This window comes from Chelon labrosus (genome assembly GCF_963514085.1).
Source record: "Chelon labrosus genome assembly, chromosome: 2".
Taxonomy (NCBI): Eukaryota; Metazoa; Chordata; class Actinopteri; order Mugiliformes; family Mugilidae; genus Chelon; species Chelon labrosus.
The window spans coordinates 1,509,839-1,529,899 of NC_140338.1; the positions used below are offsets into that span (position 1 = coordinate 1,509,839).

Sequence of the window (20,061 nt, forward strand, 5' to 3'; positions counted from 1 at the left end):
CTTTAATCCTGAGAGGAGTGACGTATGTGTCTCTGGCTAGAGATGAACCAGCGATGAAGAGGTACTATGTTAAGTGGGTTAGTGTCACAAAGGTCATATGGATGTTTACTGACATTAAGCAGGAGAATCTGGACACGATCTGGGACGAACGAGTCGTTCAGAGAGCAAGATCAATAGCTCAGCCAACCAGATCACATTTTGTCAACCGAGTTTTTATTGCTGCCTTCCGGTCGTCGCTATAATGTGCCCATTAGTACGACAAATGATTAGGTAAAGTCCTTCTGCTGTTAAGCCTTTAAACACAGACCCCAATCATATTAGATGAACTTTTAAGGTTTTATCTATTTATTGATTGATTGGTTTATCCATGGGATTTATTTATTTATTGGTTTTCTACAACTTATTGTATTGATCTTAATGAGCACCGAGTTTGTGATTTTGCGCACATGCACTTATTGTTTCCTTGGTTTGTTTGTCTATTGATTGACTGACTGTATGGGATGCATGCAAGCTGCAAATGAATCGCCCCGCTGGGATAAATAAAGTTCTCTGAATCTGAATTCAACCGTACGATTACATTTCTCTCAACGTTCTTCTTATTTTTATTTCCAAAACCAACTCTATCTTTCCCTCAGAGACACCTTTTGATCATATAAAAACCCACCCTCAGTACAGTTTCTGATCTTTGAAGTTGTTTTCACTCGGTTCACAGTGACAGATTCTTATCAGTAGGAGTTCACTTTGAGGACAAGCTTTTATTTTTCTCAAAAACTATAAATCAGTTAGCACGAAGCTACGAGGAAATCAAAGCAACACTTCTTTTTTTTATATATTTGTTTGTTCAGATGCAAGATGAACCGGCTGCTTCCTCCTTGACTCTGTCTTTAAGCGCTGGCCTTAAAGGATTACTCTGCTTTCACTGAGGTAGAGCATTCAGGGAAATGACTCTATTTTGTGCACACACTTTAGGTGTAGACCAGTGTGTGTTACCTGATACCTCGCCAAGGCACTCTTTTCAACAGAGTTGTAGAGGCAGCTTCTGGCGGGACGGGTTTAACCCTATGACCTCATTGTCTGCCTTGATTGACAGCCGGGGGAAGAAAGAGAAGGGATGATGTCACTCTTCCCACGAGGCTTTGTGGAAGGAGAAGTAAAACGAGCCGTGTGCACGTACCTGTGTGTGCATAAGTGTGTGTTTGTGAGGAGTGTCATGTTCCCTGAGCTACTGTAAAGGGTGGAGCAGAGTCTGACCTTGTCCTGCGCCGTAGACAAGAGAAAGACGGAGACACAGAGTGGACGCTGTGGTTTGGGTGTGTGAACGGTTGACTCATTGAAACGCAAAGAAAACACCTGGAAAAAAATACCCACGATGTGAATAAGCCAAACCATGTTAGTCACATTCACCCGTCTAGCGGTGTCTGTGTGTCTTCCAGTAGAGCAGGGCTGCCCAATACGTCGACCGTGATAAAGATCACTACGGTGGTGCGGGTAGCTCGCGTGCCACTGGAGAAAAATGTTTTAGATGTTAGTCTGCCGTTATCTATTGCACCTCCAGAGCGAAGAGCAGGACAAACTTTCATCTTCTTTAACTTTTTACTACAACATGACCTCAGTTCACACATCCATAGCCACGCACGACATCAGCAACAACTCAAGACTACCGTTTTCTCCGGTGTTGTCAGAAAGGAAATGAAGAGATATTGTACGGTCTATGTGCATGGAACTAACCTCAAGACAAAACACGAAAGAACGGTCGTTTGAATGAAACAACTGCCTTATTCATTGTCAGTCAAATGGCAAACTATCGTATCCTATGAATACGATAATTATGGTATATCTGCCAACACTGGACAGCGCTGTTTGTTCTAAAGGTGCAGAGCAACGTCTTAGAAAAATAAAAACAATGATGGATAAAGCTTTTAATGCTGCAGCAACAATTAATATGACTTAGGGCAGGGTATATGTAGGTAGATCACTTTGACTTGGTTCATTGTGAAAGTAGCCTACAAGCTAGAAAAGTGTGGGCACCTCTGCAGTAGAGTTCTTTCAGGGTTTTTTAAACAAATTGTTGTTGTCCTGCTGTAATGTCGTATTGAACCGAAACAAATATTCTTTTTCTTTTTGTGCCAAAACGGATTCTAAAGTTTAACTCAGGTCTACTAACCGTTGTCTTCTGGTTGTTCCTAGAAATGGACTAAATCTTGTTTCATACGTTTGTTCTCGCTCCTAAGGCTGTGAGAACAAGAACAAAGTTCGTTCTGGCCAGGTCATTTAAACTTCATGATAAACTGAATAGGCCCCATAGGCCCCTCCCCATGCTGCAGTGGGAGGGGCCTAGAATCTGGCCAGAATGAACTTTTTTCTTGTTCTTGCAGCCCTAAGAGCGAGAACAAATTTAAAGCACAGGGGAGATTGTTCTTTCTCAGCTGCAGCGTCCAAATTCTAGAACAGTTTACCTTTGCATATTAGGCAGGCAGAGACGCTGTCTGTTTTTAAATCCCTTCTCAAAACTCTTTTTTACTCTTTGGCACATGACTCAGTTTGAGAGCTGCTCTTTTTATTGTGTTTTAAGGTAGTTCTCTTAATTCTTTTTACCTCTTCCTCTTCATTGTCTTGGTTTTTGGCTATTGGTATGTTTCATATATTTTTACACGCCTTGACTACTCTATTCAGCACTTAAGTCGCCATTTTTTGTTTTTAAATGTGTTCTATAAATAAATTGATATTGATATTGATATTGACAACTGACCATACGGAGAGGCTTTCAGATTTTAGGATACATCAGGGGGTTACCTTGCAAAGTTACTCTTTATATTACAAACTTGCCTCTTCAATGCTGGGATTAGACGACTTTAAAATGATCTCAGATGTTGGAATCAGTTGGCATCACACACTTAAAATGGCACAGATGTAGTTTGTCTAATTTCAAACTTGCATGCACAACATGATTTGAAAAAAGTAGCTTAAAGCATAATGTCCGAAGGAATTAGGAAGGCGCATTTAAGCAAAATGGAGTAGAGTTGCAACGCTGTCAATAATGTTTATGACGTAAAATATGTTGTTTTGGATGCTGATTTGTGTCGCAATTTTTACGATCATCCCCAATCATGTCGCTTCACACTGCTGGACATGTAGAAAATTATTGAAAACATCTGAACACTAAAGTCAAAAGTGTGTGATTTCTCCAATCCAGATCCAACAAGATGCACACTGTAAAAATGAAACAGTCTACCACACTAGCACAAATGTCAGGCATGAGCCTTTTGGCCAAGAAGATCAACTGGCTGTTCGTCAGTATTTGGACTATGAGTTCTGTCTGATTCTTAGTTGGTGGTCAGTGCCTGGGAGTTGATATTGTTTCTTCATCATTTGTTTTTCTGACTCCCTAGAGCAGATACTAATGGTGGACAAAGTTGCTTCCCAGTTCCCTTGCAGCTGTAAGGAGTCTGTTGTTGTGCATTTAGACCTACTGCATAAAACTAAATGCTCTCCAATAACATTACGCTCAAAAAGGGTGTACGCAACCTTTTGCAGATAAATAATACAAGTGCATTTCCAATTATTCAGCACTATGCAACTAAACGGAAGATTGTAAAAATATTCCCTTTGTAGCAGCCCTAAAATAGATACTGCAGTGCAACAACTTGCTTCAACTTTGTAATAATTTGCAATTTGAAGAAATAAATAACTAAAAATCAGCTAAATATAGCGTAGTGAGTGTTGATCATTGCTTGTGTCCCTGTACACTTTCTGTCATTGGTTATTATCCAGATTCAATCATGTTTAAGGAATAGGCCTTGATTGGTGATTATTAGTGGATACAGTCGAGGAATTCCCGTAGTCTGAGCCCAGCTTTATTGTCCCCAAACACTCTATTTTTGCAGAAAATTTTGTGCTAAAAAATACTGGTTTTACCAACTCAGCGTGTGTCTGCACACTTTGAGCGTGGTCCTCACAGCTGCAGGGAGGACGCTGCTTTTATTAACTTCCTTGTTCTGTACAAGAAAACACAATCCGGTGAGGCAGACTTCTGCTTTTGACAATGAGTGTGGTTTGGAGATGAAATGCTGCTATTTGCATGTGAAGAAAATAAGATTTCTGCATGTGTTACAGGCTGAAAATGGAGGAGGTTGTTCTGAGAGACAGCAGAGGCAGAGGATTGGCTGTGAGAGAGGGAGGGAAGGATGGATGGAGATGGGTCATGGCGGGGGGTCCAGAATCACTCCCTGGATGTGTGTGAAATTACCCTGACAGTTAAACTGCACGGGCAAAGCAGGCATCAAAAGGGAGAGCGACATACACCGATTAATGACCACATCTTGCATCTCGCAGCCGCTAACAGCAGAACGCTCACAACACTTGTTTTTAGCAGAAGAAGACGCAGATCCAGCCCCGACGAGGCGTGGTTAATTGAGTTTTGTGCAGCATGGCGGGGTCAGGGGTCAGCTAAGCGACAGACTCCCCTTGAGTGGCGACTCTGCCAAACAATGGCTCATTAAAGCAGAACGCGTCTCACACACACAATCACAGGCTGCGTGGGCAGCGAGGCGGTTGATCCGCTCAGCTCTGCACGCCACGTTACGTCTGACATGGAGGGAGATACGCCGTGGTGTGGACAGGGAGACCAACATATAAAGATATAAGACATGCAGCGTGGGGAAGTGACAACGAAAGAAAATGTCAAAATGCAAGAATGACTGTTAGAGAGAATTTAATCACTTGTTAGCTACTTTCTTGTCACATTGGTCAACAATACACTGGCTTCCACTCATATTTAAATCCTCTGGAAAACACACAGCCCTGTTGGATACATGTGAGCAAGCATGTGGCCGACGGTCGATGCAGACGGGTTATTTTAATCTGGTAATCAATCAGGCATCTGTGCAGGATGTAGGGTCCAGTGACGTATCAAGACACACATGTAAAATCCTCCTTCCCAACAAAACCACACTGAGAGACATGGTAACCATATACAGTCCCAACAGATCTAAATATGCAACAAAGAAACCCAACACTTCACTGAGAACACCATCATCTGTTTACTAAGGAGCGCCCTGTCCAGTTGCAGCATCTCAACCAAGAGCTGTTTCATGAACTCAAGTACTCAAGACTGCAGTGTGTCGCAGGTTTTAACCACCAGGTCCCAAATGTCAACTGTAGATTGTGGAAAGTGGTTGAAACCAAGTTCAGGCAGCAAAATATTAGTTCAGATTCAGGTTTATTTGTTGTGTGCAGGTTTGAAGTGTTGTGGACAAGAGGAGTGGTCAGCTCTGCCATAAAATGACAGAAAAATGACTTTACAGTAGTGTTTTATACCCTAATCAGCCACAACATTATGACCACTGACAGGAGAAGTCAATAACATTTAAACCATCTTGTGACAGTTCAGTGTTCTGCTGGGAAACTTCTGGACCTGGCATTCATTGGTGTGGATGTTACTTAGACATGTAGCACCCACCTAGACCAGACCAGGCACCCCCACCCCATAGCAATGACACTCCTTGATGGCAGCAGCCATCCCCAGCAGGATGCAGCCTGACACAGACACACACACAAAAACACTTTAGGAACAACTAAAAAAAAACATGAAGAACAGCACAAGGTGTTGGCTGATCTGACTCACAGTCCGATCTTAAATAAACAAAATCTCCTCCCCTGGAGATTCATTAAGGCTTGTCTTCCCTTACTTGTATTCTTCTACATCAGGTCTGTACCATGCGACTGTATTAAGTCCAATAAATAAAGCTGTCAAAGATAACGTAGCAAGGAGACAGTAGCTCGTACCTTGGCTCCTGAAAACCAGTGTCCTGTACTCTACTACATAAATGGGTCAGTCCAACGCCCTGACCCCCTCTGTAATATTTTTCTCCATGTAGGAAACTTTTCTCTTCTTTTAAACAGTGTTTGTTGTTTTCCTATTTTTGGTGAAGAAGAAGTCATCTTCTTGGGCTGGTGTGACGCTAGGAAACAATGGGTCACGTATAAGACAGGTGTGAACACCCGTAGGACGTTTTGAGATCGTTCTCAGTCTCAGGTAATGCCTCATATTTCTGTAGTTGTTGTCATTTAAAAGTAGACTGATGCTTCAGGATCTCTGTGTCACGATTTATCATCAAAAGACATTAAAGTGTCATCGTTGTCACCTCAAGAAACCCAAGTAATAAACAGGCGATGGAAATCTACAGACGTCCCAAGTAAGTGCTCCAAACAAGAACCCTTTTGAGTGGAAGCAACCCCAGGGTGGTTTCTTTCTTTCTTTCTTTCTTTCTTTCTTCCTTTGGTCCGACGAGAACAGAACAATCTGTACAAGATGTTGCTGAGCGGGAGGTTTCTCGGATTGTTTCCAATTCCCACCAGCCCCGGAGTGCTTCATTTGAGCTGAGATCTGACCGTGACCGATATCCCGTCCACAGACTTGGTATGTGGGGGGAAAAAAAAATATTCTGCTGTTCGGGACATGACATGAGAAGACAACTAGGCTGCTTTTATTGATAAATTACAATCTGCCTAAAACTCAAGACTGTGCTGCAGACGCAAAAAGCAGTTTTGTGTTTTCGCTGTCACCTCCTCTATTCTGTCCACCTCCATCTCCCTGGTTCACACCTGTCCTCACCACCACTCCTCCTCCCCCATATTCACCTCCCCGTCTTCCCCGACGGCTGGAAACAGCTCTCCCTTCCTGTTACAGCTCTTCTTGCTCCATTCCTTGCGATTACTTCCCTCATCCTCCCCCCATCTTTCTCCCCACGTTAGAGCCCAGTGGATGTGACTAATATTAGCAGTCACACACATGCATTCAGGTCTAATGACACTTCATTAGCGGCATCTTTCCTGCTGAGCGGCTGCGAGGGAAATGGTTAGATGATTATAGGAGATGGGAAGAAAGAGAGCGAGAGAGAGGCAGTGGGACAGGCTGAGGTGGTAGTCACTGGTAATGAAACAGAGAAAGGAAGATGTGTGTGTCCTGGACTGAAAACAAGAGAAGACCAATACATTTTTGGGGGTGAGCCTATTTTCTCCGGACGCCACATATTTCACCCTTTAAATGAGCATTAGGACATGGTTATAAGGTTAGAATCAAGTTAATATTCATGCTAAAGGCCAGGGGAGGCAGTATGTCTCCCACAAAGACAGTAAGACAGGAATATGTCTGTGTCTGAGACAGAGATAGAGACAGAGCAGGAGAGAGGCCAATCAGAGTAAACCCAATTATAACACAATGTAAATAAACCTAGTCAGAATACTAGAAACAGGAAACTAAAACCCACAGTAGATGTTATCTGGCCATGCAAAGAACTGGCAGGATATTCCTCTGCTGTTGGAGATTAAAAAGCAAAGATCCAAACCGAGTACAAGCTCAGTGATCATAAACTGTCAATCGGTGAAGGAAGAAAAATCGTGGAAACCGAAAGATAGCAGAAAATGTGGCGACCGTTCAACGGGTAAGGTCCAGATATACATCCTGCCACAATGGAATAGATTCAGTGAGGTAAGGAACAATTACTTAAACAGGTCCAATTATGTCATTTCACATTTTAGAGATGCGTAATTAGAAACACACAGCATGTAGTTTAATTTACAGGTTGGGTCGTGGTGGCAACAGGCTAGGTAAGGAATGCCTGATGCTCCTCACCAGCGAATGTATTCCAGTTCTTCCTGTGGGATCCCTCTAGGCTTTCCTGCTGCATTTGATTTACATACAGTCCCTACAGCGAATTATGGGTCTACCCCAGAGTCTCCTCCCAGCGGGCCGTGCCTGGTTAACATACATATGGTAGAAATGGAGGCACCCAGGAGGCATCCTCACCAGATGCCCAGGCCACCTCACGGCGGTAGAGTGACGGTAGGGTGAGGAGCTTGCACATCTGGAGGGAGCTTGGGCCCAGCTGAGGTGGTTCTGGCATCTCTTGAGGATTCCTCCTGGGCACCTCCCTTTACAGGTACACCGGGCAACACCAGCTGGTAGCCAACTAAGAGAGACTCCAAACTGGGACTGTCACCATAATGAGGGAGTAGTGCAAAGGGTGGATAAGGACTAGTTTAGGAGTGCAACTCAACAACAACTCAATGAGGTCCCGAAACAGAAATGACAGAGGTTCTTCTTTTTGAGGACGTGCTTTAATGCGTGCACTAGGCAGCTACAGGGGTTCTACCACTCTGGACTGACCATTGTCCTCTTCTTTGTAGTGTTGCGCTGGGGAGTTGGCATCGGAACTTGGGATGCCAACAAACTGGTCAAGCTGGCAGACCACCTCTGTGGTGAGGATGGAACTAGACAGTTTAGTGGCACTGACAGAGAAGAGGATGAGAAGGAAGTCAAATGCCATCACGGACAACAACTCTAATCTTCTTTATGCCCAGTTGATGATGTGTTCACACCACAGACTGTAGAAAAAAACTGTCATAACGTCCACTTTTCCTACAGTCTATGGTTCATAATATGAGCTACAAAAGGTACTGCACGGCCACGCGTGGCCAGCTACGTTGTTGGCAAGACGCCATTGAGAAATTTCCTCAAGCATTCCTTGACATTGTTGATGAAGTCGTCCGTTTAAAAGTCAACTGGTGAAACAGTTGTGTGCTTTCTTGTCACCAGACATCAGACTCCACAAAGTCTCATAGCCAAGCTCATCAAGCATCCAATGACTGTGTGGCTTGATGTACACAACATCTTCCACAGATACTGCACAAGTGTAAATATATAGAAATATGAATATTCCACAATTTCTGCTCCACATATTCTCCACAAATATTTATTTGGTACTCTATCTTTACTCTACTGCCATATGAAACTGTTAACTCCATGTGTTACTGTGTCACTCTCAATAAAGACATGTCTCAAACACAGCACAGACCTGTTTCACCCAAAAATCCAGTTTCAAAGACAGCCTCGCAAACCATCTGCCGTGTCAGGTTAGTCATCACCCTGCTCCCCTGCACAGTCATTCTGAATCAGGCAAAGGTTTAGGAGTGGTAGGGGTAGGGAGGCTTTGGGTCACACGTTCACACTGCTGTTATTCAGTTCTTCATTCCTGCAGCACATGCTGTCGTTACTAGAGTCAGATATGGTTTGTTAGTTCTCACTGAATGGTTAAACATGCAAAGATAAACATATATACTCTATATATGAACACTGAATCTTAACATGAGCTTTCATATAATTATTATTACATGAATTTTACATGAATCAAATTTCAAAGATAAGACATCTCAGTTTCCCGCTCTGTGTCCACTAACACTAATCCTTCTCACACTCAATTACCCGTCATACTGGCAGATTTCCAAAATGACTTTTGAGCACACACATACATGCATGGCAGGAGTGATTGATGCTTTTGTCAATGATCCATGTCTAGTTTATATAATGATGCATACAGAGACAGAAATAACCAGACACATGGACAAAATGTAGGCTTTTTAAATTCACAGTGCACGACTGACTGACTGACTGACTGTAGCCAGCAGTCCTGCCGCTACGGGTGTTTATCTTTGACTTGTAGGTATCCAGGAACTACATCCAGGAACTACAGGAACAGATCACTCACACACACACATCTAAGGTAAAACATCACAGTCCGACACAGACCTCGACCTGCACTTTCTCACACTCTCTACCAGTCGTACAAACACACGACGACAGATGCAAGGTTTGTTTTAAGATTTCCTCTTCCTGATGGTGCGCTGGGTTTATGTAGGGTCAGGGTTCAGACACCTGCAGCAAAGTTCTCATATATCACGACGAAGAAATGTTTTCCAATTAAAATTCAAATTATTCCCAGACAGGGAAATTCTTTCTCTGCATCTGACTCATCCTTTTGTTCACACAGTAGTGTGTGCCCTCGGAGCAGGGTAGCAATAGAGATTGGGTGCTTGCTCAAGGCACCTAAAGCCATGGGGGAAGGGAAGCGAACCCGTGACCCTTCGGTCCTACGCCACAGGTCCTCACCAAAATCTTGTAGTCCTTTAAATTAAATATTCATTCACTGATAAAGTAAATAAAGACACATTTAATGTCACATAGTATGTTGGGATCTGAGGAGGCGTGATCAGAACATGAATCTGTTTATTATTTTTTTCAAGCAGGTACTGGGGTTTACCAGTTTTTATTCTGAAACTGCAAAAACACATAAACAACCCACAGAATTCTAGCTCAAATTTTTATATAACCTGCATTAAAGTCTACTGCAGTGGGTACAACCAGTACTAATACTTCATTACTACTCAAATCCAAAAGAATATAATGATAATATGAAGATACAACAGAATTGGCAGCACTCAAATGTTAAAAACGGCTTATGCAGATTTATTGCTCTGTGTGTTTCTTGATATTTTAATTCACAGTAAACACATTTTTATTTGGCTTATTACAAGAAGACAACAACATACTGTACTGTTTTGACTGACTTGGAGAGGCCACAATGCAGCTTTGGATATTTATGAAGCTGGCTTTGCTATAAGATGATGCACTTTACTCTAAACTGTGGTTTAAAATGTATTTTAAGTGCAAGGAACAATATCATTTGTAGATGGGATGAATCTTTAACTTAAAACTCTCAAATTTGATTATTTTTTCTGGTACATAGTGGGAGTTAGGATCTTTTATTCAGATATTGCCAAAAAAACATAAACATCCCAAAGAACTCCAGTTCAATCTTCATATTACCTGCATTAAAGTCTACTGCAGTTCTTTTAACCTGTACTAATACATCACTACTACTTATTTATGTAAATATAAGACAGGAAATGAAAGATGCAGAATCAGCAGCACACAAATGCTAAAAAACACTAATGTAAATGAATAATCTATCTGTGTGTTTCTTGATATTTTATTTCACAGTAAACACACATAAGAAGTTCCCAGTGAGCTAACCTGAGTAATTAACTGCTCATAAGTCGAGTCCACACTCAAGAACACATCTTGTCAGATTTCCATTTTCTCTCTCTTTCTCACACACATTCTTCTTGTCCCTGCTCAAATATCGCTGCTCATCAGCGACCAAAGGAGCATCCATTTTTCCAGCGTTGCTATGAGGATCCAACAAGGAGGGGTGTTTTAGTTTGACAGTCACCTTGATAAATGGCCCTCTTATTGGCCGGCTGTCTCCCTGGAAATACTGTACACACACTCCACAGCCCCCCCCCTCCAGCCCACTCCCCCCACCGCCCAGTGGCTAGCTGTCCAGCTGACACACAAACCCACTCAGATCACTTTACATGATAATTGAGCGACAAGACCTTTAACAAATAGCTATTTAATGAGTCGCTGCTCTCCAGTGCATGGTGGGACGGTGAGACGGAAGCTGTTTAGAGGTCAAAAGGTCACACTGGCTATGTTTACATCTGTGCAGATGGATGGACTGATTAAAAACGAAGGAGCGTGTTGATCTCTGTCTGCATCAGCTCACCCTCCACTGAACAGAGCTGGATGTGGACCAGACGCTGGGCACGGCTTAGGGAACCTGACGATCAGGACAGGAGGCGATGCTGAATTACACTCGCTGACTCCTAAACGCAATAGAGTCAAGTGGAGTTGTCCAGAAACTAAAGGTGACCAAAACTAACTAAGCCAAATGTACAGGACGTGTTCATCCCAGATTAACTTCAGACAGATTCAGGGGGAAACTGCTGAATCTCAGTTTGATTAAAAGTGGAAAACGTTACATATTTGTCCCGAACATCAAGTCAGATTAAAATGATTAAAATGATCATCAGAAACTAATTTTAGTTTAACGCTGATCTGATCCTACATCTGTTGATCTGGTCAGTCTCTCAGGCTCATGCAGGGTAGACGCTGTGGATTTAGTTCAACTTTGCAGGAAACTGACTTCCTCCCCCAAATCTGTGTCTCCACTAATGCAAATAAGAAACGAGTGTCTTGACTTCTTCCGGTCCCCTTCTCCACAGAGCAAGAAATTACCATCTCTCATCCAGGCCATTTCTCTCTGAACCGGGAGCCCATCCCCGATCATAAAGCTATCGGACCTTAGCGGGTAAAAACATCCTCCACGCTACAGTAAACCAGAGAGGAGGAGGAGGAGGAGGAGGAGGAGGGATAATATATCTCTTCTAGCACCCCTAACAAACATCAATTATTCATACACACAGCCACTCCAGGACCTGAAATAAACACATACACTACCCATGTAGAAACGCATGCATGTTCAACGTACAGTACACGTGTACAGGTAACTGCTGTTATATGAAGCAGGACAAAGATTTCCAAGGAGAAACTGTCATTACAAATAGTGTTTCTTCCCTATTATTGGAAATAATTGATAAAACTTCTAAACCTTTGGTCTGAGTCGGACGTGACCTGAATCTTTTTTCTAGACTTCTAGATTTCTAGAACGGCGAAAAACCATCAACTGAACCCAGAGCAGAGAAGTCGAGTTGGAAAAGTCGGTAAGTGTGCACATGTAGCTTCATCAAAATGAGATCAGTAGCTGCAGCAGTAACGTCTTTCAAAGATATAAACACAGAAAAGACGAGTGTCAGTCCTCAAAGACACATTCTCAGACGTGTGGTCTGTAGTGTCTGAAGTGATGCCTCCAGGTTATATTTATATGAAGATCTCAGTTCAGAGACACTTTATAAGACGCATCTCTGTTACGGACAATTGTAAAATACAATGCAATCTGATTACAGCCATGTACACCGATCAGGCATAACATTATGACCACCTTCCTAATATTGTGTAGGTCTCCCTTGTGGTGACTCATCAGAGAATGGACATGGGCCTTCTGAGGGTGTCCTGTTGTTAGTGGGGGGGTCTTTGAGGGGAGGGGCCTCTGTGGATCATCCCACAGATACTTGATCAGTTTGGGATCTAGTGAATTTGGAGGTCAGGTCAACACCTTGTGCTGTTCTTCATGTTTTTTTTTTTAGTTGTTCCTAAAGTGTTTTTGTGTGTGTGTCTGTGTCAGGCTGCATCCTGCTGGGGATGGCTGCTGCCATCAAGGAGTGTCATTGCTATGGGGTGGGGGTGCCTGGTCTGGTCTAGGTGGGTGCTACATGTCTAAGTAACATCCATACCAATGAATGCCAGGTCCAGAAGTTTCCCAGCAGAACACTGAACTGTCACAAGATGGTTTAAATGTTATTCACTTCTCCTGTCAGTGGTCATAATGTTGTGGCTGATCTGTGTATATTACCTTTATAAAGATATCAGTGTTCAGTGAGGTTTATTAATGAGGTTGTAGTTGTTGGCTGTGACTGTATTTAATTTCTAATTTTCTGCCTCATCTACAAAGACGACGGTGAAGAAAATCAGGAACACGTTTCCAAGCAGTGTGGTCCATCAGCCTCTAGCTACAGCCTGACTGCATCCGTCATCCAGCATTGTTTAGTGAGAACCCTCAGGAGAACACTCTGATGTTCACACAGACACGATGGGAAGCAGATAAAGAGAATACGTGTTCTGTACCGGTTCAGAAAGAAAATCTGCACGGAGCATGAAATATGAATTCTGAACAGATAGAGATTCTGAGAAAACAGAAATGAAATGCACGTGCACAGCTCCAGGGAACAACAGCAGGGAAGAGAAATGATGCCGCAGAGCAGCAGCTGAACCCGGGGAATCAAGTGGCGAGTCAAAGTGTGTGTGTGATATGAAGTTACTCTACTGGTAAAGAGAGCTGCAGCAAACACGACACGAGAGACGCTACAACAAGACAGAGACACGTACGCAAAGTGAATATAGGAAATAACTGCACATAGGGTTTATTCACTCTGATAATGAAACCACAGCCTGCATCACGTCTAAAGTCTTCTACTGATACCACTATGATACCCGAAAACCTTCAACATGAGCCCAGATTCAAACTGCTCCTTGCTCCTTTAAGTGGAGAGCAGCAGCATGCCGTCACTTTGAAGGATTCCCCTCATCTTCCTGTCAGCCTCAGATCATACAGAGAACGTGTGTGACTACTCACAGCCTCTCGGTGCCTCTGGGGATGTTTTTGGGTACGGAGTGGAGCCCCAGGCCGTGGCAGTCCACAGTGTTCCCCAGGCAGCTGCAGGGAGCGGGGCACGCCTCCGCACCTCCCCGACCCGCCAGCAGCACCAGAGCGCCCCACGCCAGCACCGTCCACAGCTCGCGCCGGAGCGCCCGGCCTCCTGACCCCGTCCTCCCGGCAGGCATCCTGCTCTCCCGCGGGGCTCCTCGACGCTGCAGAGAACCGGCCGCTGAGATCCCAAGAAAGTGGACGGAGACGGCGAGGAAACGCTGGAGACTGAGCGGCGGCAGCAGCAGCAGCAGCAGCAGGTGAAGTTCCACTTGGTCCAAGGGCGGCCTTTCAGAGAGGTAAAGAGAGTATCTCCTGTCCTTGGCTTCTCCTCCTCTACTCTCCTGTGCGTCCTCTGCTCTCTCGTGCAGCCGTACAGTGTGCCTGCCTCTCCCCTCTCCACTTTTCATTGAGTCATTGTGCACTGAACAGTGAGCCACTAGAAAAAAAAGAAGAAGAAAGAAAGGGGGGGACTCCCTCACTCCCTCTATCTCTCTCACACACACAGGAGTAATCATCCATCAAAAGCTTTTACAAATAACAGCACCGAGGCTCCTCCTACGCCCCCCCCCTCCACCCACCACCACCCACCCACCACCACCCCTCCCAGTCACACACATACACTCCAGTACCCTGAGTGAACTCACATCTATTCAGTGACAACAGTAGCAGGAGCCGCCAACCTCCAGTGACAGCAGCCTTTTACTTTCTCTCTCTCTCTCTCTCTTCCTGTCCTCGTCTCTGTCGGCCTCTCTCGCCCACATGCGCTCTCCTCCTCCCTAGGGGGGGAGAAAAGAGCCCTAGGCTGCATGGACATGATGAGAGGGAGAGAGAGAGAGAGAGAGAGAGAGAGAGAGAGGGAGGAAGGGGAGAGGAAATCGTGATCACCCTGAAGCATCCGACCGGGAAGCTCTGGAGAATAACAGAAAGGAAAAAGGAGAACGATCTGTGAAGAGAAAGAACAATAAGAGATAAAAAGGAGGCAGATGAAGTTCTGCTGAGCGTTAAATGCGTTAAAGAATATATTTTATTTTTAATTTATTTATTTTTTGCCACGGCTCAGAGCCAAGGCAGCACGCCGGGATGCAGCAACTTGGTTTAGTTGAGGAGGTGGCGTGTTTCTCTTTAGACTGGCATAACTGGAATGCCATAAGCTGCCACAGAGCTTACTCAGAAGTCTATTATGAATTCACTGGCAAGGCTTTGAAATTCAAATGGAGCCTGGCTGAGGGTTTCTTTTTTCTCCAATCTCCACAGAAACCCTGGCTTCAGCCTTTGTGACTGCCATATCACCAAGAAACAAAAAAATAAAAAAGAAGAAGAAGAAGAAGAAGAAGAAGAAGAAGAAGAAGAAGAAGAAGAAGAAGAAGGGAAATCATCAGGGACACAGCAGAGACATCTACACCTCTACTGCTTAGTACTGGAAGCAGACACTCACTAGTTTTTGATTTTAAACGTCGAAAAGAAGCAAATCTTCACATTTGAGAAGCTGGATCTTGTAAATAATCATAACTATCTTATTTAAAAGTTATTAAAATAATCAATTAACCTGTGAGCTCTTGAATCTGTATGATAGATGGACTAGTTCTTAAATGGATCACGGCAAAATTAGTGATGCTCTGCAAAAAATAAAGAAATAAATAAGAGTGGATTCTCTGGTTGGTAACAGCTGACACATTCATCCTGATATCATCGTTGATTTTTTATTATTTTTTTTAAACAATCTGTCATGTAGTTGTGTGGAATATAATCCCATCCTCTCTGAATAACAGATTAGATTTGTGTTATTTATTTGCAGCGTGACCAGAGGGCACAGTTTACCAATGTTTTTATTTACCAGCATCCATGAGCGATTACCGCTCGTGGCCTCACTTTGTCTTCTCCCCACAGACTCGGTGTGACGGGTTAATTTAACCAGGCGCGCCTCAGAAGTGATGGAAAACAAATTGACCACAGGCAGAGCCCCGGCTGCCTCCTTTGTGCAACCGAACTGAATGACTCACTCGGCCGTAATCTGCAACAAAGCAAAGGGACGAGATGTTGACGTCTCCAGAGGGGCGAACCCCCTCGTTGCTTCGGCTGTAATAGCTTTCTGAGGCAGGGCTGGTGTGTGTGTGTGTGTGTGTGTGTGTGTGTGTGGGGGGGGGGGGGGGGGGGGTCTTTTACTGCAGACGCGTCTGAATTGATTTCTGGAAATCCAGAGCAGATGCTTTTGTCTCAAACGCATCAATTTACAAAAGTTCTAGATTTTTCTCTGCAGCGAACAAAAGATGAGGAAAATTAGCGACGTCAATAACTGGCCTTGTCGTGGGAATATCAATATTTAATTTCATCATTTAATAAGATGTGTATAATGCTCCAGCACGGCTTATTTTACTGAAACGACAAACAATTATAGAGCTGCTCTATTAGTTTAGGGCCAGAATAACATGAATGACATCTACTGTAATGAAGATCTGATCATTTCTGCTTATGTTTGATATTTGTTTTTTATGTTGAACATAAATACAGAGAAGAAGGTCAACATCAGCACATACACCAATCAGCCACAACATTACGACCACTGACAGGAGAAGTGAATAACATTTAAACCATCTTGTGACAGTTCAGTGTTCTGCTGGGAAACTTCTGGACCTGGCATTCATTGGTGTGGATGTTACTTAGACATGTAGCACCCACCTAGACCAGACCAGGCACCCCCACCCCATAGCAATGACACTCCTTGATGGCAGCAGCCATCCCCAGCAGGATGCAGCCTGACACAGACACACACACAAAAACACTTTAGGAACAACTAAAAAAAAAACATGAAGAACAGCACAAGGTGTTGACCTGGCCTCCAGATTCACTAGATCCCAAACTGATCAAGTATCTGTGGGATGCACTGGAAGAAGCCTGGCAAGAATAAAACTGGAGCAGAACCCAGTTTATATGGGAGGGGGGGATTCATGTGTGCAATAAGTCAAATGTTTGTTTAGTTTATAATGAAACTAAAGAAGAATTAAACATTTATTTAAACTGTCTACTGCAGGGATACTGCACGTATCGTTTCAGTTCCTAGCCCTAACCCTATTAAAACTTCATCTTGAAACCATTGCTGCAAGGTTTTGTGTTTCTTTTTATCTCCATGACAATAAGTGGCATGTTATAGCTTTATTCATATATATATCTGCACTGCTGAATCCCTACCAGCTCCCGGGACGCTTCGCTGCTCGCTGACCCCTGACATCTGACCTTCCTGCAGAGGGAGATAAAGAGTTTCTCTGTGGGCGTCAATAAAATCATATCTCATCTATAACCATGACTAAATCTGGAGAGAGAAAAAAAAAAACACCACTTCTAATTCTTTGTAGCTCTGAATAAAGTTGAACTTCAAAATATTTAAATAGACGATAAATGACGGAGAACATCTCTGTTTATGATGAGATGAAAAATATCATGCTAGATACGAACTGGAAAAAAAATTAATGAAATTGCTGCAGACTCATTAGTGCTTTACTGAGTCTCTTCTAATTTGTGTTTGGGTTTATTTCATCAGACTGTGTTGTCCAACAGCACCATCTAGTGGTCAAACAGGAGAACTGCACCGAGGCACTGATTTCAGCACAGTTGGGTTCCAGCATAACAGTACAATTGTGCTGAAATTGGGTTCCATCCACACCAATGAATGCCAGGTCCAATTGGGTTCCAACGTTCTGTTAATTAAAATATAATTTCAAACAAAAAAAAAAAGACATTCTGTAGAAACCATAAAAAAAGTTTTAATCCAGAGCGGTTGGGTCACAGAGGAATCCGCTGTACAGGTTATTTTACACCAAAGTACAAAAAAAATAAACAGGGTACCACAGATTTAATGAGCTGGTGCAACAGTCACTGATGAGTTCATTAGAAAAATGGGACAGATGAGAAGAAATAAAGTAGAATGTATTCAGTAGGTAAACGTGACCTGTTGCCACGTCTCATTGATTCACAAAGAAATAAGGTGCAACTGAACTTTTTAGGCAAAACTTTGTCGTGTTTAGCTTTTAATCTGACGTCACAGCGTACAGACGTCATCAGTGACCGTGCACAGCTCCAACACGTAGAGATCGGTTAAAGGGTTCACATTTTATGTAACAGACGTGCAACAATCACAACAACAAGCGTCTAAAGGGAAATGTTTTGTGTTTCACATGTGACATTTCACATCATACAGGATGCTGCTCCCGTCTGAGTGGCTCAACTTAAACGCCTCGAGTTCAAGAAAAACAGAAAGTCAAAATCAGTCTCAGGGTCATTTTGTTCCACCGCATTTAAGAAAAAAAAAAAGAAATAAACCCAAAACGCAATAAATACAAGAGAATAAAATATAGCACTCCCTTAAATATGACAGACGAATCCAGGCAAGAAAAAAGAAAAGGGAGGCTACCCAGAGTTTGATAATATACAAAAAAAAAAAGGAGGAGTGGTCTTCTACTGTCCATCAACGATGTCCAACACTTCAGTCACTTCCAACAAACCCATCATTACAACATCCTCAATACTTTCAAAACAGAGATGCACCAGAAACAGATTCCACTGAGACGACAAAACAAACTTTTAATCCAGATTATGTGTCGTATGTTTCTCCAGGGTTTTGTATTTCAGCGGCATACAGAGATGGATTGGGTTCAATCTCTACTCAGATGTCACAGGCAGAGCTGCAGAACCATGCTCCATCAAAAAGAGCATAGTTTAGGGAAAGTAATGTGATTCTCAGTAATGGAAATCTGGACCTGGTGCACCTGGACTCATTGCACTGTGCAACAAACTGAGCAGTTATACAATAATATAACCATCAAGCCATAGAAGGTTGAAGAACAGAGATCAGGGGCGTGAAAAATATCTAAAGGAGCGTTTGTTAGCTTCTATTATCAGGAAAATCTGCTTCTTGCAAAAAACTATAAAGTACTAAAGATGGACCTTTATACTTATTATATTTATGTGTCTATTAACTTTTGCACAACTATTTGAGTTGGATGCATCACTGATGCACTTAAAGACTAAACATGTTTACTCAGGTTACAACGTGAAACTAAATCTGTCCTTTATGTTTGTCACTCACGGTCTGGTGCAGGAACGTGACTTTAACAGGTGTAAGTTCAATTTAAATATAAATGAACTGATGTTGCTCCTATAATCAGATTCATTCCTCTTCCTCTTCTTAGTACAGTAGTACTCACGTAACTCTAAACCAAATATAAATCATATGATGCACTAAAGGCCTGACTATCATAGATTTCTGCTCATTCTTCAACCTTTTCATCTTTCAACTTTCATTTAAACCATCAACCTCATTTAAAACACCAACAAATCTCCAAAACACATTTAAAGACCCCTCCATTATTATTATAAAATAAAAATAAAAAATAAAAACAGGACGTCCTGGGACTGCAGCCTTTCAGATTCACAGACAGCAGTGATTATAAACTGAATCACTGTTTTCATCTCAGGAGGAAATATTAAAAACAGATTGTGGACCAGCAGCACGTCACTGAGAAACAATCACCCAGTGATCAGCCGACGTCAACGTACCGAAAAACAAAATCACACATCACAGCTCCCAATAAAAACATAAAAATATAAAAACACACATATACTGTACAACATGTATACATCGTCTACACTGTAAGCTCTGCTAGCTAGTGGTCATAGATCTGATACAGCAGCTACAGTAACACGTTTCACAAGCAGGTCAGAGAAAGAGAAGCCAAACCAAAACATTTAGCACCATGCAACATGATCAGTAATTATTACGCACTAATAGTTCAGCACATTTTAAAAAATATGATCTTTGAGCAGATCCTATTCTGAGCTCATGCAGCTCAAGTATACTTGTTTCCATAAAACAGTTAAATGAGGTTAAAGCACCACACTGAGGTGCAGATAATGAGTCACATACACAGTCCTATACTGACTAAAATAACATAAAGTCTCATGACTATTAGAAGTTTAAATTTAATTAATGTCTAAAAATTAAATAAAAACAATATTATTAGAGTTAAAAATCTTTTAAATAGTCTAGAAAAAAATAGTGTGA

General features: G+C 42.6%; 1 protein-coding gene across 1 annotated transcript in view; it reads right to left on the reverse strand.

Moving 5' to 3' along the window:
- Positions 1-14,413, reverse strand: part of LOC311505383 (slit homolog 1 protein-like) — a gene marked incomplete at both ends in the record, with an annotated part of 67,941 nt that extends 53,528 nt beyond the window's left edge. Inside the window, one exon of the mRNA XM_084568930.1 lies at positions 13,932-14,413. Within this exon, the coding sequence (XP_084425056.1) occupies positions 13,932-14,413 (482 nt within the window). The remainder of the gene's footprint in view (positions 1-13,931) is intronic.
- Positions 14,414-20,061: the final 5,648 nt, after the last annotated feature.